The 26775-nt window shown below is 35.4% G+C and overlaps 1 protein-coding gene across 1 annotated transcript in view; it reads right to left on the bottom strand.

Annotated features, from left to right (window-relative positions):
• Positions 1-1045: 1045 nt before the first annotated feature.
• The window catches only part of fgd (faciogenital dysplasia), a 129416-nt gene continuing 103686 nt past the window's right edge, over positions 1046-26775 (bottom strand). Inside the window, exons 6-19 of the mRNA XM_049485689.1 lie at positions 22238-22374; positions 17663-17819; positions 16261-16399; positions 15724-15782; positions 13701-13847; positions 12547-12639; positions 12377-12456; positions 11475-11505; positions 10782-10892; positions 9830-9880; positions 8665-8766; positions 7303-7419; positions 3925-4065; positions 1046-2291 (exon numbers count right to left, since the gene is read on the bottom strand). Of these exons, the coding sequence (XP_049341646.1) occupies positions 2052-2291; positions 3925-4065; positions 7303-7419; positions 8665-8766; positions 9830-9880; positions 10782-10892; positions 11475-11505; positions 12377-12456; positions 12547-12639; positions 13701-13847; positions 15724-15782; positions 16261-16399; positions 17663-17819; positions 22238-22374 (1605 nt within the window). The 3' untranslated portion in view covers positions 1046-2051. The remainder of the gene's footprint in view (positions 2292-3924; positions 4066-7302; positions 7420-8664; positions 8767-9829; positions 9881-10781; positions 10893-11474; positions 11506-12376; positions 12457-12546; positions 12640-13700; positions 13848-15723; positions 15783-16260; positions 16400-17662; positions 17820-22237; positions 22375-26775) is intronic.

Genomic DNA, 26775 nt, shown 5'->3' with positions numbered 1-26775 from the left:
TAAATGTGAGAGTATGTGTAATAGTGCATGAGGTAGTAGGTGATTTTATAGTGGATGTGATAGTATGTTATAGTGTATGCGATACATGTGCTGGTACGTGTGATAATTAATGTGCTTATACATGTGGTAGAACTTGTGATAGTATGTGTAAAAGTGCATGTTCACTACAAGCAAATAGTCCAACAGATTAAGAACAATGAACATTTCTGAATGTGCAACTGCAGAAACTGTATCATCTACAGCCTATAATATCAATCTGGAGAATCTGGAGACATCTCTGCAAGTAAAAAAAAACATGATCCTGTACTAACTTCTTTGGAACGTGTTGCAGCATCAAATTCAAAATGAGTAAATATTTGCAAAAAACTATAGTTTATCTATAGTTTATTAACTAAGTTTATCTGTTTAAACATTAAATATCTTGTCTTTGTATTGAATTGAATTGAATATCGGTTAAGAATGGATTTGTAAATCATTGTGTTTTGAATTATGTTTTACACAAAGACTCATCTTCACTGGGATTGGGGTTGTAATAATTTAGTAATAATGAGTGAATAGGAGCTGTTGGGTGCATCAGTGTTTTAGCAGTGCAGCTGCTGCCAGTCCCATAGTTCAGTCTTCTGAGTGCTAGTTTCAGTTCATCATCATTACCCAGAAATCACCATATCCGCTCCTTTCAGCAGGTCTGACTCTCACTGCCACACTGTTCCAGCTTAACCACACCAGCACAATCATAACACACACACACACAATGTTCACACCTAATTAACATGTAAGCTACACCCCTCAAAGCTGAAGCTGAAGTTTGTGGGTCTCAGGAAAGGACTGGCATGTCACTGGATTCAAATCAACATCAACGATTTTACAATAATATACAAATTAATAGAAACTGCTTAAAAAAAATCAAACAAGCAAAAAACATGTACCAGCTTTATTTTATCATAGTTTCTTTATGATTTGCTTTTAACAAGAACTCAAACTCAAAACTATGCAGAAAAGAGAGAAGGACAGTATGAGAATAATAATAAAACACTCTTGTGAATCATGAAGAGCAGATATTCTTTTATTTATGATATGGTAGACACTTTCCTTTTTGTGAACATTTATGGTTTAAAACAAAAAAACAAAAGAGAGTAGAATTAATACTGGTTCTGTCACCACTGTGGTTTAAAATAATCAACATTGACTGAGAAGATATGTTCACCTAATGTTTCTTTTTTAAAGGCGTGTCATAAATATGGGATATTCTGAGCACAGAGAGATCAGTCTTAAACAGTCCTAAAGAGGCGAGAGGCACAGCTTACAGTACTTATAGTACGGTACTGTTTCTACAGGTAACAGTACTAGTAGATACACAGCAGATAATAGTGATGCTTTTAGAGCTGCTGGGTGGCACTGCCACATTTGTTTGTTTTCTTCTGACTAAAAAGGAGTTTCCTCTTTTTGTAAGTGAGCTTCAAAAGGATGCTACAAAACCGCAGAAGCAGAACGAGTTGAGCAGGTGGAGAAGGAACAAAAACTTGCCATAAAACAAAGAAAAAAACAAATCAGCATCTGAAACATGAGCATCTTATACAGTATTTCCAACACACGTGATGGGTGAATTAATGCTTCACAAATAATAACACCATTTACAGGAAATCTATAAAAAAGAGGGTGAAAAAAATCATAAAACATCCATCTTATCATCTTATAATATTTCATAAAAATCCACAACTTCATCTATTATGGTACAAAAGGACACAGAACGTCAACGGAAAAGGAGAGAACAGTGCATCAGGGGAATGAAAGCTCACCAGGAACAACAGTGGCATAGGTGTGGAACGATGTGTGTGTGTGTGTGTGTGTGTGTGTGTGTGAGTGTGTGTGTTTTGTGCCTATATGAAAATTGAAAGTAAAAGAGGTGACGAACTGAAATATCTTAACTCTTAAAAGAAGAAAAAGTGCTGAGGGAACACGAATTCAAGTAATAAAGTTCTTTATAAAAGTGGCTCAGAAGCCGAAGGTCGGTGGGAGTGGCAAAGCGGCTCGGCTGTTCTCAGCGGCTCGCCTCATTGGCTCTTCCTGTGGTCTGTCAAACTGACGGACATCTCCGAGACCTCCCCTTTTGTAGCGTGGGAAAGAAGCTCCAACCATCTGGCCATTAATTCCGAATCCTGAGCGCTGAAGAGCAATGCATGCTGGGAGTTGCTGAGCCTGAACACGTGCTTGCCTTCTGGTTTCTCTGAGGGCGGCAGCGACGCGCTGACTTCATAACCGGGTAGAGAGATGCTCCGGGCTCCACGCACATCCTGACCAACAACACCACAAATCAGCTTCAGAAATACAGCAAACGCTTATATACAAACTGCTTACAACAACTCAAACCATGCTTATTAATTAAAGAGTCAACTATAATACAATTTATAATAATAACACATTGACATGATAAAAGATCAATAGATGGATTATTAGTATAAAAATTAATTATGAAGTGTTGAACCAGGAGACAGATCGGGACTGTTTAAACTTTAGTTGTGTAATTTGTGAGGTGCTATCTTGTGAGTTAGGTTAAACACTAATTATCGCATTGTTGGAGTGAGGTTCAATACTGATCCGATAAATTCACTACAGAATACTAGTCTTTGGTTCTTAAAGTATAATCTTGGTTCTTAAAAGATAATAATTGCTCAACTTTTACGCATTTTTATATTTAATGTTTAATATTAATAGCTTCCATATTAAATGTACAATGTAAAAAATAATAAATAAAAAGAAGAAAACACACTAAATGAGAAGAAGTGTGTCCAAACTTTTGACTGGTACTGTAGTTTATGCTTTTATATTGGCAGTTCTTCTCTACTGAATCTAAACATGCATGCATTAGAAGGGGAGGTCCACACACATTTGGAAATATAGAGTATCACTGTAAAGCTAAACTATGACTATTCATAACAAAACATAATGTTCAGAGTTGTAATCCAGATACAGAAATATTATACATATAAATATAAAAATAAATATATTAGAGATATTCTAGATATAAAAACTAATAAAATAAGCCTTTAAGGAATGTCTATTAACATGCTAAACACACTTTACACAATGTAAAACTGGGTGTATAGATCAGGCTTTACAGACTATAGTGCATCAGAGCAGCAGAGCTGGGTAAAAACCACTCCTCTAATCCAGTCTATAATTCTAATCTTCTGTTGCTATGGCAGTATGGATGGTGGGATTATTATTATTTTATTTTTTTACTCCACTTTTTTGTGTTTATAACAAAATACTAATACTAGTACGAGTTAGCAAACAAACAAGCGCACAGTGTGTCACTTGCTTATCATTTCCTTTAAGAGTCATATGCGCTCTGACTTTGGTGTATTGCTAGTTTAACGGTGCAGCTGCCTGGATGTGACCAGCGCTTCTCAGCAGAGGAAACTGAGCTGCTCGTTCACGCTGTGTAGGAGATCCAGCAGCTCATTTACGGGAACAGCAATGTTATTTTATTTAGTTTTGTGTTTATTGTTGATGTAAAAGTTGAGTTTGTGCTGCTGGATGTTCATGTGTGTGCACAAAGTGTAGGTATTGACATCTGACTGGTGACTGCTGTCAGGGTTTAAATAAGTCGGTAGAGCACCTGTGTTTTCTGCTGACAAGATAGCAATACACCAGAATTTTACCTGAACACCACGCCCATCAGTGTAGATATATTTCTAAACTGTAATGTGGCACGGGCTCAAGGCCTGAGAATAAACTTTTAACAGCAACACACCTTATAGAGAAAAGGGTGAGCGAGGTAGGGCTTAAGCTAGAGAGGAGAGAGAGTGAGCCAGCAGAGGTTGTCCAGACTAAACAGTCTGAGGTCAGGACAGAGTCAGGGAAATCCACCTCAATCCTGACCTCAATCTCCTGAAAGAGAAAGACAGGTACATCACACTCTACCTGGCTGCTGGTCTGTAGGTAGAGCACTAGCGGCTCAGCTTTCGTTATCGCCACCCACGTCTTAGTCCAGTGCTTCCCCTTCTCTTGAACCAGAAGCTGACTACTCAAAACACAACAGTCACCCGTCAACGAGAGCTGCTTCTGCAGAAACAAACACACACAACAACAAACACTGTAGTTAGCTGCACAGGACTCTACAGGACATACGTGGTCTGCAACCTCAAAAGTGTAGAAAGGTGATACACAAAGCTGATCATATACTAACCATTTATGTTTCATAAAATGATGGTAACAGAGATGTGCAATCTCTAAACTGGTGAATAATCAATTAAGAAGAGGAATATCAAAATATGCTTAAAGTTGTTTACTCTCACTCTGCAATCTCATGAATTCAGAGATTCAAGGAGATTTTATTGTCATTGTTACATTATATACTTTACATAAGGCGGAACAGAATTGTATTCCCATGGTCCAGTTTACACCCAAAGAGCAATTAAAAAAATATAAAGACAAAATAAAATAGAATAAATTTACAATAATAAAATAAACAAGATAAATACCCAAAATATAAAGGAGTAGGAAAATAGCATCAACGTGAAGTTCAAAGTGGAGATTGCTATAGCAGCATGATGATTATGAATAGATATCAGTAATACGTCCTTTATGCAACAATTTTTTTTTTATGAAAAAATCTATTGAAGAACTCTTTGTAGCTCCTGTATTTTAAGATTGTAGGATTTTACTTGGACTATTTAGGTAATGAGAAAGCCTGTAAGTTGATCTCTGGACTTAAAGATCTGGCCTGGAAGTAGGCTGGGTTGGCTTTAAAGACTTTATTTATGTGAGATCTTGGTTTTGTGATTGTTTTGTGAATCCTTTGGGGTTAATGCCCTTCTTCATTTGCCTAAATGTATACTGTGTTAAAATGCACAAAAAGTACTCCCTTTTTCCCCTCACCCTTGATTTTGTTGTCTGTTGATTGTATATTGCTATGTACATTGCTAAAAAAAGATTGTAGAATTAAACTTATGTAACTTATAAAAACAGGAATTGAAATGACCTGAATTGTATCTTATTCTAAGTCAGTTTGTGTTAGAATAAACTTTTTTCTATCAATCATAAAAAAGTTATGATTACAGTGACTACAGGTGTGCACGCACACACTCGTGTGTGTGTGTGTGTGTGTGTGTGTGTGTGTGTGTGTGTGTAACAGGATTACTGGTCTGGGTATTATCCGATCATAGTGCATTACCTGATTCTGTGTTATAGGACACACAGGCAGCTCTGCAAACAGAACAGACGCTTGCAGTTCTAAAACAGAGGCCAGGCGTGTGTGTGTGTGTGTGTGTGTGTGTGTTTGCAGGTGATTAGAGCTGCCTGATGGTGTGAGAGTTCTCCTGCTGAGATATTTCGAACCTCTGAGGTGATTTCTCACAGTTTTTGTGTCTGAGCTCCAGCAGCTTTTCTTGGAAATAATCTCAACTTTCCCTAATATTCCCCTCCACTGACGCACAGCCACAGTGGAAGAACCAATCTGCATTTCCAGCTCTAAGAAAAAACCCTGGTCTTCTAAAACTTGAAATTCTATGTGAGGTAAGCCCAGTTAACCAAAGGCAATGTAGTGTTTAGATCATCTTGACTAATAGAAAGTGTTCAGCATGTTGCTCACTTTACTGTATAAAATAATCTAATGAATTAATGCAACGACATGACTCTTGGCACATTTCACATTTAAAAACTAGGTGGCGCTGTGTTTTCTGTGTTTCTTTGGAGAATGTTGTATATTGTTGCAGTCATGCTAAAAAAGGCAATTTTTTAATGTGAAACTAGAAGTTGCTCCTTACCTTTTCGGCAATATTTTTATGTTTACTTTTATAAAGAGTTAATGTTTTTTTATTTTTTTTATTGTTTTAACTGCTATTTTTAAGATATTTGCATAACAACAATTACATGTGTTACATTAAACTTAATATAAACCAACTGTGATTAAACCCTCATTTAAAATACATCTAACCTAAACATTAAGCATTAATCTATTTCCAAAAAGGATTCCAATGTCACCCCTTTAGTCTTTGTATGTCTTGTGTCTTTACGTTCCTTCTGTTTCTGTCCTGCCTTTCAGTTTGTTTTGTTTTCTACCCTAATGTGCTCTTAGAACATATGGCCTGTGTTATTGTCCTGTCTCTAGCCTAGCCTCACCCTAGCTATTGGTGTTACCACCTCGTGTCTTGTTTGTAACCCCAGCCCCTTGTTTCCTGTTCCAGGTGTTCCTCACCCTCCTCGTGTATATTAGCCCCGTTATCTCAGTGTTTCTCGAGGAGTTCTTTGTGTGCTATTATGCTGTGTATGTGTCAGTTTTTTTTTATCCCAGTACTACTGTTTTCTTATTTTTGATTAATCTTTTCTTTTGTCTTTGTTAATTTGGTATCTCAGTGTTGTTTGTTGTTATATTATTTGCATTTTGCAATATTTGATTCTAATAACAAATTAAGCATCAGCCTACTCAAATCACAAAATAATCGGTCATATGGTCATATTATCATTATTGTTTGACCAAAATTCCTACAGCATGTCTGTTTACATGTTTAAAATATAAATGTATTCAGATCTATGAAGTACAGCAAATATTCTTTTTTTTCCCAGGGGCATCAGGCCAGATTTCAAATTTAGCTTTAATTAAATTAAAGCTAAATTTAGATTTTCTTCCAACAAATATGTATAGGTCATAGAAAAATTTGACAAAATCTTAAATTCTCCCCCTCCTAGATGAACATAAAGATAAGAAAAAACATATAAACATATAAACAAATATGGACAAAAAGAATAGGTAAATAAATAATAATAACACTAACAACCTCAATAAGTAAGTAAATATATAAATAAAAAATACAAAAGAGTTATTTACTTTCAAATAAAACACAAACTAAAATCAACTCTTCCCAGCTACATAAATAAAGTTAGAATTTAATAGAGAATAAGGTTTTAAGGCCTTAAAGAGAACGTGGGGCGTCCAATAGATTAAATTCTTGATACTTCTTGATTCTTGATCTCATACTGTATTGAATATGTTTCCATTGGTTGTGGATCTAATTTTCTCTAAATATAAACAGTTTATTATATATTTCAACCAGAGATCAAAAGATAGGGAAGAAGTTTGCTCCAGAATTAGAGAAATGAGACGTCTGGCTCTGTATACATTTTGACTGCATGTGTGAGGGTTTGAAAATCAAGCAGCAGTTCTTCTTTCCCGGTAAAGGATGTTATAAATACATGAACTGTGTGTGGTTAATGGTGTTCCTGGATTAACTGAAAAAGTTTACCACAATTACTGACTGAAACGACTGAGTTAGGTTTGGGTTTTGGTGTAAGACTGCTCACCTCTACCCCGGTTCTTTTCTTTGGTTCAGCGCTGCTCCCTGGTGTTGCTTCATAACACTGTTTACACAAGCGGCTGTTCTTACTCTCCAATACCTTCGAGCATTTACCACAGATAGCCTGCAGAGGGCAGGAGAGACGAGAGAAAAGACATTCAGATAATGAACAAACAGTGAAATCTGACTCACAACTCATTTGTTTTGTAAATATTTATAAACAATTCTGATCTTAGACTAGATATATTTGTTTGTGAACTCTGGACATACAGTGATTTAAAAAGAAAATTATTTTTTTACATTACTTTATGTCCTAAGTTTACATGTTAAAACTCTGTAAGTAGAATCCACTACAGATGTCTATTTATGCTTTTTTGTGATACTTACATTTTTCAAGTTAACAAAAAACAAAACATTTTAATATCACATTTTATTATCAGACAAAGATAACCTGAGTAAATATAAAAAATATTTTTTAAACGATAATGTCATTTATTAAGAAAAAATAGTATCTATACAAACCAATCTAATCCTGTGTGAAAAAGTGTTTGCTCCTAAACCTAATAACTTGGATGATCCACTCTCTGCAGCAATAAATGCAATTAAGTGTTGGTGATAACTGGGAATGAATCTTTCACATCTCTGTGTTGGATTTTTTTACCACTCTTTTTTACAATGTAGAAAAAATAATACATTTTACATGTGTTTATGTTTTCTAGTTTTATTTAGATTCTTCAAAGTAGTTCCTCTTGTTTAGATGATAGTTTTGCACATCCTGGCTGGATTTTCTCAGTCAATTTATGAGGTAAAGACACCTGGTATTCAGGCTTTCAGGTAACAGCTGTGCTGAACTCGTCAAGAGTTGATTACTTAAATTTCCTGCCTTGTAATGTTTGAATAATGTTCTAATCCATATTATGGCAAGAACTACTCAGTTTAGCAAAGAAACAAAATACTTTAAGAAATCCAAAAATGTCAAGAACTTTGAAAGTTTTCTCAAGTGCATATAAGCAAATAAGCAATAAAATGTTATAATGATGAAACTGGCACTCATCAGGACCACCCCAGAAAAGGAGGAGCAAGAGTTTTCTCTGTTGTACAGGATAAATTCATCAGAGCTACCAGCCTCAGAAACTGCAAGTTAACAGCTTAACCCCAGATAAGAGCAGCTAAATGCTTTTCAGAGTATTTTGGTTTGTTTAAAACTTTTAAGTTACTACATGATTCCTTATGTGTTCCCTTATAGTCTGAATCACTTCACTATTCATTTACTATGTAGGGAAAAAAACATTGAATAAGAAGGTGTGTCCAAACTTTTGACTGGTACTGTAAAAACTATAGATGGCGTCAACACAAAAAATACACTCACCGCTCCGCAGTTCTTGCAGTGGTGCTTGCGTTTGGTGAAATGGAAAGTTTCACTGCAGCCCTTACACGTCTCCTTCTCTTTCTCTCGCTTCTTTGAACTCCTCTGAGGAATAGAAAAAAACATGCATCATACTGTTTAACTAAAGATCACAATAATGCAGGCCTCCAGCAGGCCTCCACACAACCAAGCATTTTATTTAAATACATAGACAAAATATTTCCCCCAAATATTTCCCATTTGTGCTGCCTACAGACAGAATTTGACCTCTGCCTTTAACCAAATCGTGCAGTGAACAGACACACATACACACTATTGAGCAAAAAGACATAAAGCCCTCTCTTACACCATGCTCATTGTTATCTTACACTGAGCCAACAGTGCATTTTCATTGCACTGTTTAAATCTACAGATGGGCAGATGGGCATAGTGGTCTGGAAGTGAGGTGTGTTTAGGTCAATCTCTGGTGTATTGTATCTCAGTGGCGGAAAACACAGGTGTTAGAACCCTACTGATTAGAACCCTGACAACAATCAACAATTAGAAATCCATGTCTATCTTAGCTACGCAGGAGCATTGTGCTCATTACACACACAAAGATGCGCCACAGCGTACAAAGCCAACTTTCACATCAACAATAAACAGAACACTAAATAAAAAAACATTGCTGCTCCCGCAAATGACACTTTCCTCTGCTGAGAAGCGATGGCTATGTCCAGGTAGCTGCGCCATTAAAATAGCAATTCCCCAAAGGGAATGATCAGCAAGTGACACAATGATTGGTTTATTTCACGTTACACCCAAAACATACCCATGATTAATTAAGAGAATCAGTGCATGCCTTTTGCACTAGTGCAAGGTGTACTTTTCCTGTTGTTATGATAGCAAAGACACACTGACCCACTAAATCAATCTGCATGGTTGACGGCTCACCTAAAGATTACTAAAATAGGGCCCATATTGATACAGGGAACACACATATGCCTTGGCAACTGGAAAGGTTAAGTAACTTGCTCACGTCACAACAGTTTAATAACCTCTGAATTGAACCCACAACCCCTGTCATCAATAACCCACTCTAATTACGGCTCTAATTACTGAGCCACCACTGCCTCTAAAATGGCAATAATCTGAGGAGTGTGTGAACACTGATTGCTGAATAACTTACCCTCTCATGCACCCCTCCATCTGAATCTACAGAGGAATTATTCCAGGGACCCTGTGTAAAGACAGACAGCAGGTTTAGTTGTGATAATTCATTGACATCAAGCACTACAAACACACTGATATAAGTGACTGTTTATTGGGGCATGCCACTGTTATTTATAGTAGAAACTGAGCTTTTTATTCCACCAATTATTTTACATTCTCAACAATTATCTTACATAGCTCAACAATAACAAACCATAAATAGCTGTTGAAACCAATAGCAAAATTTATTGTTCACACAAAAAAGGCCTGTTAATATTTTCGAAGGGTGTCAAAAACAATAAAGAAAACTGAAAAATTGACTAGTTCTGTGTTTTGCTTTTTTTTGATAAATTTTCGATACCAATACGATACTCTAAATTCAATACTGATACCCAAACTATATTTTTTCAATACCCTTTTCTTAATTGTAACCAAAAAATATAAAAAGCAATAATTATTCTTACAGTCTATTTATTTATTACCAGATATGAGTAGTCTCATTATCTCATTATTCATCTTTCTGGATCTTAAATGAAAGTTTAAATGAAAACTATGGGCATTTTGTTTGTGGTGCTTTATTAAGAACAAAAACAGTAGCAGTACTTGTTCCTTAAGCTGTAAATATGGTTCCATAAGCATACTGCTAGATGCAGCTCAGAGCTTTTTATCAGAAATATTAGCATAACATTCTCGCTTCTTAAAGTATAATAATTGCTTGCTCAATATATTAATATAAACTATTTATTTAAGGCATTTTTTATTTACCTAAAACAAATAAAAACATTAAAATCACCAGTGCTAATTGTAAACAGTGCACACATTTCTTATGCGGTTATTGATGGGTATAGATTGGGCAACATTTAAATGTATTTATTAATTAAATCACTTCTCTTTAAATCACAGTCTTAGAGATGAAGGAAATGTTTTACCGGTGAGTCTGGGATGCTCATGTGTTCATCTTCACGAGACAAGGAGCTGTTAAAGGCCTTATTAAACGTCTCACTGTTCTGTTTATGCTTCTCTATAGTGGCCCAGATCACCTAGAGAAAAAGAGAGAGCAAAAGAGAGAGAGAGATAAATAGATAAAGAGAGACAGAGGGAGAAAGAGATAGATAGATAAATAGAGAGAGAGAGAGAGAGAGAGAGAGAGAGAAAGATTTTGAGTTTTAATTGAGCAAAAGGACAAAGACACATTGTTTAGTAGTCAGCTCAACTCTATTGTATTCCCATACAAAACACTCCACAAAGCTTTTCTGTGTGTGTCTGTGTGTGTATCTATGTGTGCGTGTGTGTGTGTGTATGAGTGTGTGTGTTTGTTTGTGTGTGTATGTATGTGTGTGTGTGTGTGTCTGTATGTGTATGAGTGTGTGTGTGTATGTGTATATATGTATGTGTGTGTGTGTGTGTATGTGTGTGTGTGTGTGTGTGTGTGTGTATGTGTGTGTGTGTGTGTGTGTGTGTGTGTGTCTGTGTGTGTGCTTGTATGTGTGTGTGTGTGTGTGTGTATGTGTATGTGTGTGTGTGTGTATGTGTGTGTGTGTGTGTGTGTGTGTGTGTGTGTGTGTGTGTGTGTGTGTGTGTGTGTGTGTGTGTGTGTGTGTGTGTGTGCTTAAATAACTTACCTGTATCCAGTCCTCTTTTTCTTCAGCAGTTCTGTAAAATAAGTAAAACAACAAGACAGTAAACAACAAAGCGTATTATCCTAAAAACCAGCCACTAGAAACAGGGCCACCACTAAAATAAGTGAAAACAACACTGTGTTTTTAAAAGGGCAGTTTGTTAAATTCAAAGAAAGTATTTTTTAAACTATATTTTTGCCACGTGAACTGTCTCATCTATCTTCTCTCCATACTGGGCGCACACCACACATGCACAATCAAACAGTAGTTTTTTTTTTTTTTTTTTATGTATTTAATAAGCTAAGTCCTGGTGCTGTTGGGAGTCTGAACATTTTTAGCTTATCCGAAACACTTCTGTTTAACCTTCCTATTATGTTCTGGATCAAATTGACCTGTTTTAGAGTTTGAAGATCTAGTAAAAATAGTTAAATCAACATATAATATAAAAATGGGTTCTCTCACATATTTGCAAACAGTCCCTGCAAAAACTAAACTAAAACAAAATCGCAATGTTATGTTTAAATGTTAGGTAAAACTATTGTGTTTTATATGTTGGTCTTTCAAAGTAATAAAGTAGTGAAAAGCGAGTGAATTATCCTAATTGAACTATTACCGGATATAGGTAAGGAACACTATTGCACTAAATATTGATAGAATTATTAGTACTAGAGTTAGTAATTAAAAATTCACACTGCTTGTTAGGATTTGGTTTCAGACATTTTTTGGATAATTAAACATGCACCAAGTCAGATTAAACCGGGAACACCATTGCTGTTCTTGACAAATGAACATAACAGGAGGATTAATAAAAATGCTTTTAATTTTTAGGGGTGCTAGGACTCGTTTTAGGGGAGCTTGACCCCCCCCAAAAAGAACTAGTGACTCCCCCGGACACAAACACACACCTGGCCTGTAGCTCGAGGGAGCGCTGCTTGCCGATGATGGTAAAAGTGTAGGGAAGGTTCTGCTTCACATTCTCCTGAACCTGAGGATACAAAAACAATGAGTTTCCACAGGCAATTGCCCACACACACACACATCTCAAACACACTGTCCTCCTCACACACACTCATACCTCCATCCCTGCTATTTCAATTCTTTCTCTCACACTAAACTTCTGACCCATCAGTCTCAACTTCGGCACACAGTACAGCAACATGTTATTGAACTGTGGAGAGAACACACACACACACACACACACATAGAGAGAGAAAATTTGTGACAGAATTATCTTCAGAGAATATACTTGAGAATATATATTTAACAAATTTCACTGATGCCTATATATACACAGTATAAAGTACTAGACAGCCAGACTTGAGTTTGAGTAAAATTAGAAGTGCTCTATCTATATAAAAGTGATATGAGTAAAATTAGAAGTGCTCTATCTATATAAAAGTGATATGAGTAAAATTAGAAGTGCTCTATCTATATAAAAGTGATATGAGTAAAATTAGAAGTGCTCTATCTATATAAAAGTGATATGAGTAAAATTAGAAGTGCTCTATCTATGTAAAAGTGATATGAGTAAAATTAGAAGTGCTCTATCTATATAAAAGTGATATGAGTAAAATTAGAAGTGCTCTATCTATGTAAAAGTGATAAGAGTAAAATTAGAAGTGCTCTATCTATATAAAAGTGATATGAGTAAAATTAGAAGTGCTCTATCTATATAAAAGTGATATGAGTAAAATTAGAAGTGTTCTATCTATATAAAAGTGATAAGAGTAAAATTAGAAGTGTTCTATCTATATAAAAGTGATATGAGTAAAATTAGAAGTGTTCTTTAAACACTTGAGTGGAAGTACTAAAGTATTTAACATTTTTTTGTACTTTTGTACCGCAAGTACTAAAAGTACAGGTATTTTGTAATTAGGTAGTTATTACAGAAAGCAGTGGAAAGTATGAACATTGTATTGTTTATATTATTTAAAATATTTAGGCTACAGGACTCTCACAGTTGTTTTGGCTGTAGTAGTAGCAGCAGTACAGGAATGTACAGGATGGAGTAATACAGGACATGAAGTACATGATTCTCCAATTAACTCTCTAAACAAATTTAGCCCAAAACAGAGACTAAACAGAACTGACACCCATTAAGATATTTTCTACAATTCTTAATTAAAAGTCAGTAGGTGGTTTATCACTACTGTAAAATCACCTGTTGCTGTAAAAAAGCCACATACTACTGTACTTCACATAGTTCACTTTAATTACTCCAACACTCACCAGGTAGAGATATCTGTCCTGAGCGGTTCCATTCTTAGCAGACATCTTCTTTATATGGCCCTCTTTGATGAGTTCATTAGCTGGATTAACAATGTCTTCCTCACCACCCAGTCGCTCGTGCACTTCCAACAACTTGTGCATCTTCTCCTACACACACAAGACACACAATATTAATTATTAATAAACACTATATAGACTAAAGTTTTGAGGCAGCTTACATTTATGAATGTAAACCATCAATAGTGCTAAATTGCTATTTACAACTGTAGATACAATCTCAAATAACTACTGTCTGATAAACGGCCGGTCAAATAACGACCGCAGCACAGCAGTGCCAATAAAACACGTTATAGAACTCACCCTCGTGTTTTATTGCTTAATTATAACACAAGTAATGTAGTTTTTAAATAGTGATTACAGTATCTTATTGTATCTCTCAAACTGTTTATTTTATTTATTGCAAATCAGCCCTGATGCCAATCTTTTCTCTATTCTGTATCTGCTGCACCAAAAGTAAAATACTGTCTGATAAAGACTGAATTAAATGATTAGAATGAAGCTCAATTTCATTTTTGAGTAATGTTAAAGCTTGTTAAATATCTCTTTATATTCAGAGTTATTTATGAGGTTAAACTGACAGAGGATTTTATTGATGAGCACTAGGCCTGTCACAATAATTGCAATATAGTTTTATCGTAATATAAATTAACCTGACCTCAATTTTTGATAATCGTGATATCGTCTATTGTGTTTATTTGTGTTTGTTTGCATATGAAACAGTGAACAGTATTTTAGCGTATTTTTCAAGCTTCAATGACTCCATACACACAGTGTGGACTAAAGTACTGTAAGTGAAGAAATAAGTATATAATTATTATATAAATAATTATTATATAAAACAAATTGTAGTAAATGATTATTAAATTGTGGCTGTCTTTAAAAAGTGTATAGTTGCTTTTTAAAGCTATTCTGTTATCATTATGTCAGTGGCATTTACTGTATTAGTCTTAAAATATAAAAAATATCGTGAATCGCAATAATTTCTAGGACAATATATTGTCCAATGTTCAGTCACTGTAGAACCAAAATCATTTTGTCAACTTCTGAATATACAATCCACATATACTGTACAGCATGTAGATAGATATAGATAAATACTGATATTCTGTACCTCATACTGTACCTGCACAGTATGAGCTATTCTGTCACCTATTGGACTATTTCCTCACTTCCACACGCAAACTCTAGATATCTGCATATCTATATAGCATCGTATATTTATATATCCAGTCTTATTTAACATATTGCCGTGCAATACCATTTGTCATTATGTCTATAGTGTAAGTGATTGTGTGTACTGTTATTGTATGTATTGAGTATATTGTAAAGTTATCTGTATATTATATTTTATTTCACTATTCTATGTGTTGTAAAAACTGTTCTCTGCACAATTGTGGGAACCTGCAGCCACAATTTTACTCCTGTACAATTTCACTCCTGCACACCTGTATTCTGTGACATGACAAAAAAAAAAAATCTTGAGTCTTGAATCTTGAATCTATGTCTGTGTTGTGATTATTACTGGAGGTAATGCTACATGAGGTGACTAGAAAAAAAACTAATTGGGTTATTGATTAGTTAGATGTCAATATCGAACAGGTCACCATAAAATCATATCATCATAATATTTGCCACTAGGTTGAATTGTATCTTTTGGTGCATGTTCTCAAACAATTACACATTCTTTGATATTATTTTTCTTATAAATAAATAAATAAATCAAACAAGAATAAATATACTGCAGATTAGAACAAAGCTCTAATGTATCTAAAGAAAAAAGCTTATTAACAAAGAGGGAAACCCAAACAAAGAGAAAGTAAAAAAGAGAAGAGAAAAGAATGTGAAAGAACACATTTGCCTAAGAGACTATTATCTGTTAGCATAGACAGGAAGTGGAAACAGCACATCCTGTCTGACAGACATAGACCAGCGTGTCGGGGGAGGGGTCATGAGTTACACTTACCATCTTTCTGATGGCAGCGTTAGAGTGGTTAGCAGCTGTGGAGATCAAATCCAGAGCTTCTGAAAGACAGCGAGAGACAAAAAACATCAACACACACACACACACAGTGTACTCAACACTGACAAGAGGATTAAGGTGTCTCAATGGTTTATGGCTGTTTTGAAATGGCTTTAAAATGTTAACATCAAAAGAATTTTGGTCTGTAACTCACACTCACACACACACACACACACACACACACACACACACAGTTCACACCACAGGTACACAATGAAGACACATTGTGTTAAATTGTGTTAAATTCAGATACTGTAAAAAAGCCCATCTAAAATAATCAGCAAAATATTTGACTATATATTTAATATTATTTCCTGTACACGTTACAGTACAGTACATGAACATTCTCTGCAATATAAAGGGATGTGACACAAAAAAAACAGGAAGTGTGGAGTGTTGTAAGGCTGAAAATGGACCCACACACACACACACACACACACAATATGCAGAGCTATTGTTTAAATGCATTTATAAGCTTACTCTCTGCATCCTTCCTATCTGCTGCATCACTGGGAAGTTTCTTCAGGTAGTCTTTGAGGAGGAGCTCGTATCGAGGGATGCGCTGCACCGGCTCCAGCATGTGATGCTGCAACGTCAGGTTACCACACACATCTTGCTTCTGTACAACAACAGAGAAAAACATTACCATTATTAAACCAAGCACTTTCTCACTTTCCATAAACCTTCATGCACTGGATTTAAAACATCCATATGGATACACACTGGGGATAGGCAGTATATTGTTAATACTGATACTTTCAAATTTATTTTATAGAAGACAAAAAAGGTGCATAGGACTTTCTAGTGGAAACTGTTTGGATTTCTAGAGGCATCATCATTAATTCATCCATTTCTTTATCCATCCATCCATCCATCGATTTATCCATCCATCCATCAATTTATCCATCCATCGATCCATCAATTCATCCATTTATCGATCCATCATCAATTCATCCATCCATCCGCCCATCCATCAATTTATCCTTCCATCGATTCATACACCGATTCGTCCATGCGTTAATTCATCCACCCATCTATCCGTCAATGAATTCATCCTGCATCAATCTATCAATTTACCCATCCATTGATTCAGTCATCCATCCATCCATCTATCCATCAGTTCGTCAATTTATCCATCCATCCACCCATTTATTCATCCATTCATGTATTTATCCATCCATCGATTCATCCATCCATTCATCGATTCATCCATTAATTAATTCATCAAATAATCCATCAAATCATCCATCGATTCATCTAGCCATACATCCATCCATCGATTTATCCTTCCATTGATTCATCCATCGATTCATCCATGCATCAATTCATCCATCCATCAATTCATCCATGCATCAATTCATCCATCCATCGATTCATCCATCCCCCATCCATCCATCCATCAGTTCATCAATTTATCCATCCATCCATTTATTCATCCATTCATGTATTTATCCATCCATCCATCCATCCATCCATCCATCCATCCATCCATCCATCCAAAATGCTGCTCCTTAAATTATAATGTTCCTCCTATGATGTAATTTAGATCTATCCTTCCTTCTAAATTACATTATAGGAATATCATATTTAAAGGAGCAGCATTTCGAGTCGAATGGTAAAATTCCACAAAGATATATATATTTTTTTTTATAAAAAAAATATGAATTCTTAACTCCAGGTATGGGAATAAATTCTTTAAATGGAGTAGATTTCAAAAAATAATCTTTAAAAATTACTATGTTCATTTAAATCCTTGATTGATCAAATATTACAATCTTGGCAATTTGCTTGCTAGTACACACACACACACACACACACACACACACACACACACACACACACACACACACACACACACACACACACACACACACACTCTGACCTGGATATTCTGGACCACACTTTTGAACTGGGTTGACCTCTGTGTCCAGGTGCTGACCAGTTCCATGGCACGATCAAAGTTCTTCACATACTCTCCATACATCTTCATAAACGGAGCCAGCTTCTGTAGAATGTCCCCTATACGCGGATGTGTGTTCCTGTAAGGCATATAGATAAATATATACAGTCACATACATGATACAATACAAAATACTTACATTAATCTTTCTTTTAATAAAACCTGGAAATGATACTGCATATCAGTGTATAACCCCAATTCCAATGAAGTTGTGTAAAACATTAATAAAAACAGCATATGATGATTTGCTAATTCTTTTCAACTGCAAATTCTGGTCAAACTGATAAACTTTGTTTTTTATTGCAAATCTTCACTCATTTTGAATTTGATGCTGCAATACATTCCAGAGAAGTTGGGAGAGGGTCGTGTTTAGCAATGTGTTACATCACCTTTCCTTTATACAGCACTCAATAAGCGTTTGGGAACTGAGGAATCTAATAGTTGAAGCTTTGTAGGTGGAATTTTTTCTCATTCTTGCTTGATGTAGAACTTCAGCTGCTCAACAGTCCAGGTGTCCATTATTTTATTTTGAGCTTCACACATAATGCTCCACACGTTTTCAATGGGGGACGGGTCTGGACTGCAGGCAGGCCTGTCTAGTATCCACACTCTCTTACTATGAAGCCTCACTGTTGTAATATGTGCAGAATGTGGCTCAGCACTGACACCTCCACACCATCAGAGACGCTGCTTTAGAACTTTAAGCAGAGAATACTTATATATACTTTGCGTCAGTCCATCTCGGATAATATCGAGCACAGAGAAGCAGGCGGAGTTTCTGGGTGGTGTTCATATCTGGGGGCTTTCGTTTTGTATGGCAGAGTTTTAACCTGCACTTGTAAATGGAGTAAAGAACTGTGTTCACTGATGATGGTTTCCTGAAGTGTTCTGAGCCCATGTGCTAATTAATATCCCTTACAGAATGATTTGGATCATTGAAGGGCATTTAAATGTTTGTTTTTTGTGGATTCTCTGAATCTATTAATGATATTATGGGCTGTAGATGATGAAATCCCTAAATTCCTCACAGTTGGATGTTGAGAAACGTTTGTTGTTCTTAAACTTTTGGACGCTTTGCTTGCTCAGTTGTTCAGAAAGTGGTGAACCTTGCCCCATCCTTGCTTAAGAACGACTGAGCCTTTCAGAGATGCTCCCTTTATATCCAATCATGACACTCACCTGTTTCCAATTAACCTGTTTTTTTCAGCATTCCTCATTTTCCTCTGTCTTTTGTTGCTTATGTCCAACTTCTCTGGAACATGTCTCAGCATCAAATTCAAAATAAGGGACAATTTGCTATTTAAACATTAAATATCTTGAGCTTGTGTTGAATTCAATTGAATATTGGTTGAAAAGGATTTTGTCTTTATTTATGTTTTACACTTACACTGTCTCAACTTGGGATTAGGGTTGGACTGTACACAAGTTTTGCTCATTTTAAACCACTAATCACAAGACGTCTCATCTATCACACACAGCTCAGTGTGAAGCATATTTCTGTACCAGAGAAGGAAGTTACCCATAACATGTAACAGGCCACAGAAAAATGCTTACACACATGCATACAGACACGAACAAACACAGAGCAGGTCAGTCACTCTACCAGATGTGGCGAAGCCGTTCTCATACTGATAACACTGATCTGTAACTCCTAAACCCCCATAATCACAAATATCCAGCCTGTTTCCATTTTTATAAAAATAGATCCATCAGGAATGCAAATTAGGAAAACATTGCTGTGAAATCCCCAAGAACAGGATTATATTAGGGATGTCCCAAAATCTGATCATGTGATTGGAAATTAGAGCTGATCACGTCATTTTAGAGAACGGAAATTGTGTGGAAAAGATATGGATGACTGATTTATCAAAAATGTAATGTTATGTTATTACTCCACAACTCCACCATAGACTCTGATGCACTCGTGCACTGAGAATGCTCACGGTGTCGCATTAATAAAGACTCTCAGGCGCTCTCTCTCACACACACACTTACAGTCACACAGTCACACTCACACAAAGTTTTCATTTTCCAAGGTGAAATTTGCTAAATATAAAATATATATATATACACCAAGCATTTATTTTCTCAATTAAAGCTCTTATTTAAATTTAATAACTCTGAACATTACAAATTTGGGATTTTAAAAGATAAAAGATTAAAAGATATTATAATACAGTAAAAAGTCCTAAACCAGGCCTAAACCACACTACACTATTACTAACTCTCCTTCCCAAACATGCAGGGAAATACCAGCATAAAAAAAGAATCATGATATTAAATATGAATAATCACACACTTGTTGTGTGACATGTTTTGTTTGTTTACGAAACCCCTTTTCACTGAATAGAAAATGTATTTTTAAGGAATATTTTATGTTTTTTTTGTTTTGTTTTTTTACCTCAAAACAAGCTCAGAATCATTGGATGAAACACTGACCTGTCCTGTAATAGTAAATGGTTACTCTGCTATTGTTATTCTGGCCGGTAAAACTGCTGCTACACTGTAATAATTAAATACTTGAGTGTGAGCACATTAACAGCTGCTATGTATTTACACTAGAAGTATAGAAGTGAATTACACTGTGCCAAACTGTAGGGGGAGCTCACATGCACAAGTGCACATATATATATATATATATATATATATATATATATATATATATGTGTGTGTGTGTGTGTGTATTATGGCAAGCCAAACAGGAAATATATAATAAAAGCTGATATATGTAACGCGGGACCAGACGGGAGGCGGGCGTAAAAGCGGGTAAGACAGACTTTATTAAATAACAAATAAACACAAACAAATAAGGAATAAACAAGGAGATATAAATACATAAACAAACAAACAGGAAGTAACGTAAAACAGATAACTAAACAGGGCTAGGGAATATATACAAGGGAAATACGTAAATAATATACAAAATAAACAAAGAAACAAACAGGACATAAATGTAACTAGAAATAACGTGACCGACAATAAACAAGAGCGAGTAAATAGAAAGCAGTGACGTGACAGACAATGGGGGAAGGTGCAAAGACCGACAGCAAATGTAGACTAACAGGTACTATTTATACTAAACATGAAACAATGAACACCTGGGGAGACAGGTAACGAGGGGCGGAGCTACAAATTAGACACACATGATGGAAAATTACAGGAGAAACACAGGGGAACAGAGTGAGGCCGTGACAATATATATATAATGAAAGCGTTATATATATAATGAAAGCCGATATATATATAATGAAAGCGATATATATATATATATATATATATATATATATATATATATATAATGAAAGCCGATATATATATAATGAGCTCTGATATATATATAATGAGCTCTGATATATATATATATATATAATGAAAGCGATATATATATATTATGAACTCTGATATATATATATATATAATGAAAGCGATATATATATATAATGAACTCTGATATATATATATATAATGAAAGCGATATATATATATAATGAGCTCTGATATATATATAATGAAAGCGATATATATATAATGAGCTCTGATATATATATAATGAACTCTGATATATATATATATAATGAAAGCTGATATATATATATATATATATATATATATATATATATATATATATATATATATATATATATATATATATATATAATGAAAGCTGATATATATATAATGAAAGCTGATATTTATATAATGAAAGCTGATATATATATATATATATATATATATAATGAACGCTGGTAGACCGTCCCCGGCTCGGGGAAAGCGAAAGCAGCTCGCGGGCCAGAGCTTGTTTGCCACCTTCGCCCCCTGACACTTTAAAGCCAGTCCGAGGCCGGTCGTGCCGCACCTCCGTGGAGAGAATGCGCCGCGCTGCCTGCCGGTGGTCGGCCTCCCCTGCGCAAGGAGCTGCGGCTGGCTGAAACCACAACGCCGGCTTTTATTATATATATATCGGCTTTCATTATATATATATATATATATATATCGACTTTCATTATATATATATCAGCTTTTATTATATATTTCCTGTTTGGCTTGCCATAGTATATATATATATATATATATATATATATATATATATATATATATATATATATATATATATACATACATACATACATACATATGATCAATACAGGATGATACATAACAAATACAAAAAAAGAAAAAAGTATCAGGACAATCCCAAAATCATAAATCTGATTAGTCACTCAACTGTTCCTTTAACATGTATTCTAACCAATCAGATTACAGTTTATTTCACGTTACGCAAAAAACACAGCCGTGATTAATTAGGAGAATTAATTAGAAGATGCCTTTTGTGTGATTCGATCCACACAAAGTATACTTTTCCTGTCGTTATGACAGCAAACACACACTGACACACGCTCTAATCAAGCTGCACCGTGTGGGGTTGACTGCACGCATATAGATCACTAAAATAGGGCCCAAAATTCACAGTACCATAAGGTGTGAAAGAGCTCTTACCACTCTTTTGTAATTCGAGTCTGCAGCTCAGGCAGCAGAAACTGATGGTGGAAGCAGTAGATGGAGGAGATGTTTGAGAAGATGCCTGTGATCACTTCAGCAGGAATGTTTGCTTCTGTTAACTTGGTACAGAACACCTACAGGGTCAGATAGAGAAAGACACAATACATGTTTACCCTAAAAAGAACACCAGTTTAGTGAGAATATACAAGCGTGACCAGAATAGACAACACACTAGTAAGTGATACAAGTTTACAAAAATACTTATGATATAAGTAGATGATATTCTTAAATAAGGCATAGTAATATGCCTTGCAATAATAATACAGAGACTAGACGGTGTTATTTTTGACAAATTTACTGAGATTTGTTGTTGTATTGTCCTAAAAGCTACATGAATGCAAAAGTCAATGTTGTCAATAAAGCTATAGTTCTACCTAAACAAACAGTGTTCAGCCCGTTTACACTTTAAATTTTTTTTAAGATCAACCTGGAATGTAAATTAGGAAAATATTAGCATAAATGCTGTAATATCCCCCTTAATAGGAGTACTACGGATGTAAATAATGTGAAAAATGTGAAAAAAATTCTAAACCAGGCCTAAACCACACTACACTATTTCCTTCCCAAACACACAGGGAAAAACCAGCATTAAAAATGAATTATGATATTAATTAATCACAAAATTGTGGCATGACATGTTTTGTTAGTTTGTTTAAGAAACCCCTTAGAACTTAAATCAGAAATGTGTTTTAAAGTTATGTTTTATGGCATTTTTTTTGGTAAAGCTACATTTTACTAACATGATTAAACTTAAAATGTGCAGTACACTCAGATTATTTTCACATCCTCCGCCTGCTAAGTATAAATAGCAACAGTGCTTCTGAATATATCTACACATATAATATATAATATATCTTGGCAGCAAAAAAACATGGGTGCACCACTGACTAAATACAACCCTGACAACAGTTACTTTGTCAGACACCCATACCTATATTAGCTATGCAAGTGCAAATGCTCAGCACACCCTTCTTACCGCCACTCATTACACACAAACAGACTCAACAATGTGCAAACACAACATTTACATCAACAAAAAACTGAATACTAAATAAAAAATAAAACTACTACTAAATAAAAATAAAATAACATTGCTGTTCCAGTAAATGACCTGCTGGTGCTTCTTCATAGTGTGAAAAAGCAGGTCACATCCACGTAGCTGCACCATTAAAATAGCAATCTGCCAAAGCCAGAGTGCACCAGGGCCCCCCTTAAAGGAATGGAGTGACGTGCTGATTGGTTTATTTCATTTTACACCAAAAACACACCCATGATTAATTAAGATAATTAATAAGTATATGCCTTTTGAGTGATTTGATCTGCACAAACTGCACTTTTCCCATCGTTAGAATAGCAAACACACTGACACGCCCTAAATCAAGCTGCGCAGTGCAGAGTTGATAGCTCACGTATACATGACCCAAAAACTTTAAAAGAGTTAAGGAATGCAGGAAACGCAATGGCTGCATGTTTAACATAAATAGATAAATTTGTTAAATATCATAATGTTGTAAATATTCTCTAATCTGAATTACTGTGCAGGTTGGACGAAGGCATCCTGAAGGCTTTGAAACATGATACAATATTAGATCAGAATGCCTACATTAAATTCACATAGAAAAAGGTGTTTTATTAGTGATATTTTAAATGGTGTGTTCCATTCAACAGCTTTAAACATGTAGCTGAACACAGGAATATTCAACATTCAATCAGCTTTTCTACACAACAGACCTCGACACCACAGGGGAGTGAAGCAAGCAGGGAGAAATGAGTGAACTGGGCTCTTCTACACATGCAGTTGGTGGTTCAGACCCTGCTGAGATCATCACTCAGTGGAAAACATTCTCCAGCATGAATCAGGGTGAATCTTTATAGAGGACACAAGTCACTTTACCACTAAGCGTGCATTCAAATAACACACATAATTCGGACACGACTGGTTTGATGGTTAGTCAAAAGAACAGTTGAACACATAACATGAACATATAACAAATCGTCAGGAACACAGGTCACATGATGTAGCCTGGTAGGTTTTGAATGTGCTGATTGGATTAGCTTTAGCATGTCAAAATCTAGTATACACTATATGGACAAAAGTATCGGGGCTAGGGATGTGCCATTTCGTATCGTCTGCAGTAATATCGCCAACATTTTTGAATACCGTGCCATGTCACTTACCCCTAATTATCACATCAGGGTATTATGTTTTTGCTGTTTTTAACAAAATAAAAATTTACTGCTCTAATTTCCCATTATACGACAGTTAGTTTCGACCCTGCAATATGATTAGCTAAGATGCGTTTTATGAGTGCTGTTATCAGCCGGTAATGCACTGTAACCGAAGCTCTCCATTTATTACTCCGCCACATACAGGTAACCTAGCAACAATGCAGCACTTACAAACCAAATACAAACCAAATGCAATGTCATTATATACACCACTTGGAGCCACTAAATCCCATAGGCACAGTGAAAAAACACCATATCTCCAATAGGCGGCGCAGGGAAAGACGCGGCCCCACAAATAAATAAGCCTAGCGATTTGAACATGCGCATTATTACACACATTATCAGCCACCAATATCAGGTTAAGAGTTGTTATTATTAAAATAAAAGCTTAAGTGTTTATATTTTCCAGTTAATATAGGAATATTTTAACCCCTACCCCTACCACACCTAGTAAGGACTGTTTTTAAAAAAAAAAACTGATTAAAAATAGATGCTGCTTTTGTTTGAGTAACTGTGAAGCATCACTGAATAGTGTTTCTTGTTGCTCATTTAACATTTCAATTTGGGTATTCATAAAGAAAAAAGATCCATGCATCATTACAGTGTAGAGTTGAGTCATTTCAGGCAGAGGGATTTAGAGAAAGGGTGAGGAGTTAAAGGGAAGAGGTAAAGGGTTCAGGACTCGCTGCGGTTTGGGTAGAAACAAGGTCTCAGAAATGAAGAGCGGTAGAGGAAGTATGATGTCTGAAACAGGAAGTAGTATGTGTGAAATAGAAACAGAGTAAACTTATATTCTATGTGTGTGTGACAGAGAAAGAGAAAGACAGTGTTTGTAAATACTTAAACTCATTTAAATAATCATGAGCAACACAGACGTAATATAATGGCAATTTTTCTTTTTTGATAAAGGCAGAGATGTTTTTTTTGTTAAACAAACATCAGGGTTCAGTAGAACTTCCTCCTGACAATCAATGAGCAGAATATCCAAATACAGACTCATCCATTGACTTCATTTCTGAGTTGAGTTTTTAATTGAGTTTTTTTATATAAAACAGACAAAAACTTTTGGGTGAAAAGTCACCTTAAGCTAGCACTAAATATATCTCAGAAAAAAAAGTCTGGAGGAAACTAGGCCTGTCACAATAATTACATTTTCCACTTATCATACAATAAATGTACATGACCTTAATAACATTATAATTAATAATGTAATAATACTATCTATGCATGTTGTGTTTATTTGTATGTTTGTTCACATATACACACAGTGTGCAGTGACTGCAGAGGGTGAAGAATAAAGTATATATTTCCCAAACTATAATATTTAAAATGTTGTTGTCTTTTATACACTACCGTTCAAAAGTTTGGGGTCACTCAAACAATTTTGTGTTTTCCATGAAAAGTCGCACTTATTCACCACCATACGTTGTGAAATGAATAGAAAATAGAGTCAAGACATTGACAAGGTTAGAAATAATGATTTGTATTTGAAATAACATTGTTTTTACATCAAACTTTGCTTTCATCAAAGAATCCTCCATTTGCAGCAATTACAGCATTGCACACCTTTGGGATTCTAGCTGTTAATTTGTTGAGGTAAGCTGGAGAAATTGCACCCCACGCTTCTAGAAGCAGCTCCCACAAGTTGGATTGGTTGGATGGGCACTTCTGGCATACCATAACAGCTCAATGGGGTTCAGATCTGGTGACTGCGCTGGCCACTCCATTACCAATAGAGTACCAGCTGCCTGCTTCTGCTGTAAATAGTTCTTGCACAATTTGGAGGTGTGTTTGGGGTCATTGTCCTGTTGTAGGACGAAATTGGCTCCGATCAGGCGCTGTCCACTGGGTATGGCATGGCGTTGCAAAATGGAGTGATAGCCTTCCTTATTCAGAATCCCTTTTACCCTGTACAAATCTCCCACCTTACCAGCACCAAAGCAACCCCAGACCATCACATTACCTCCACCATGCTTAACAGATGGCGTCAGGCATTCTTCCAGCATCTTTAAGTTGGCTTGGAAAAGCCAACTTACTGTTCTTCTTATTCTTCTTATTATTAAGTTGGCTTGGAAAAGCCAACTTATTGTTCTTCGTAATCTTCTTATTTTTTTTATTAAGTTGGCTTGGAAAAGCCAACTTATTGTTCTTCGTAATCTTCTTATTTTTAAGTTGGCTTGGAAAAGCCAACTTATTGTTCTTCGTAATCTTCTTATTATTATTATTATTCTCGCCACAATTTCTGT

The sequence above is a fragment of the Astyanax mexicanus genome, chromosome 12 (genome assembly GCF_023375975.1).
Source record: "Astyanax mexicanus isolate ESR-SI-001 chromosome 12, AstMex3_surface, whole genome shotgun sequence".
NCBI lineage: Eukaryota > Metazoa > Chordata > Actinopteri > Characiformes > Acestrorhamphidae > Astyanax > Astyanax mexicanus.
This window is presented reverse-complemented; position numbering and strand designations above follow the sequence as displayed.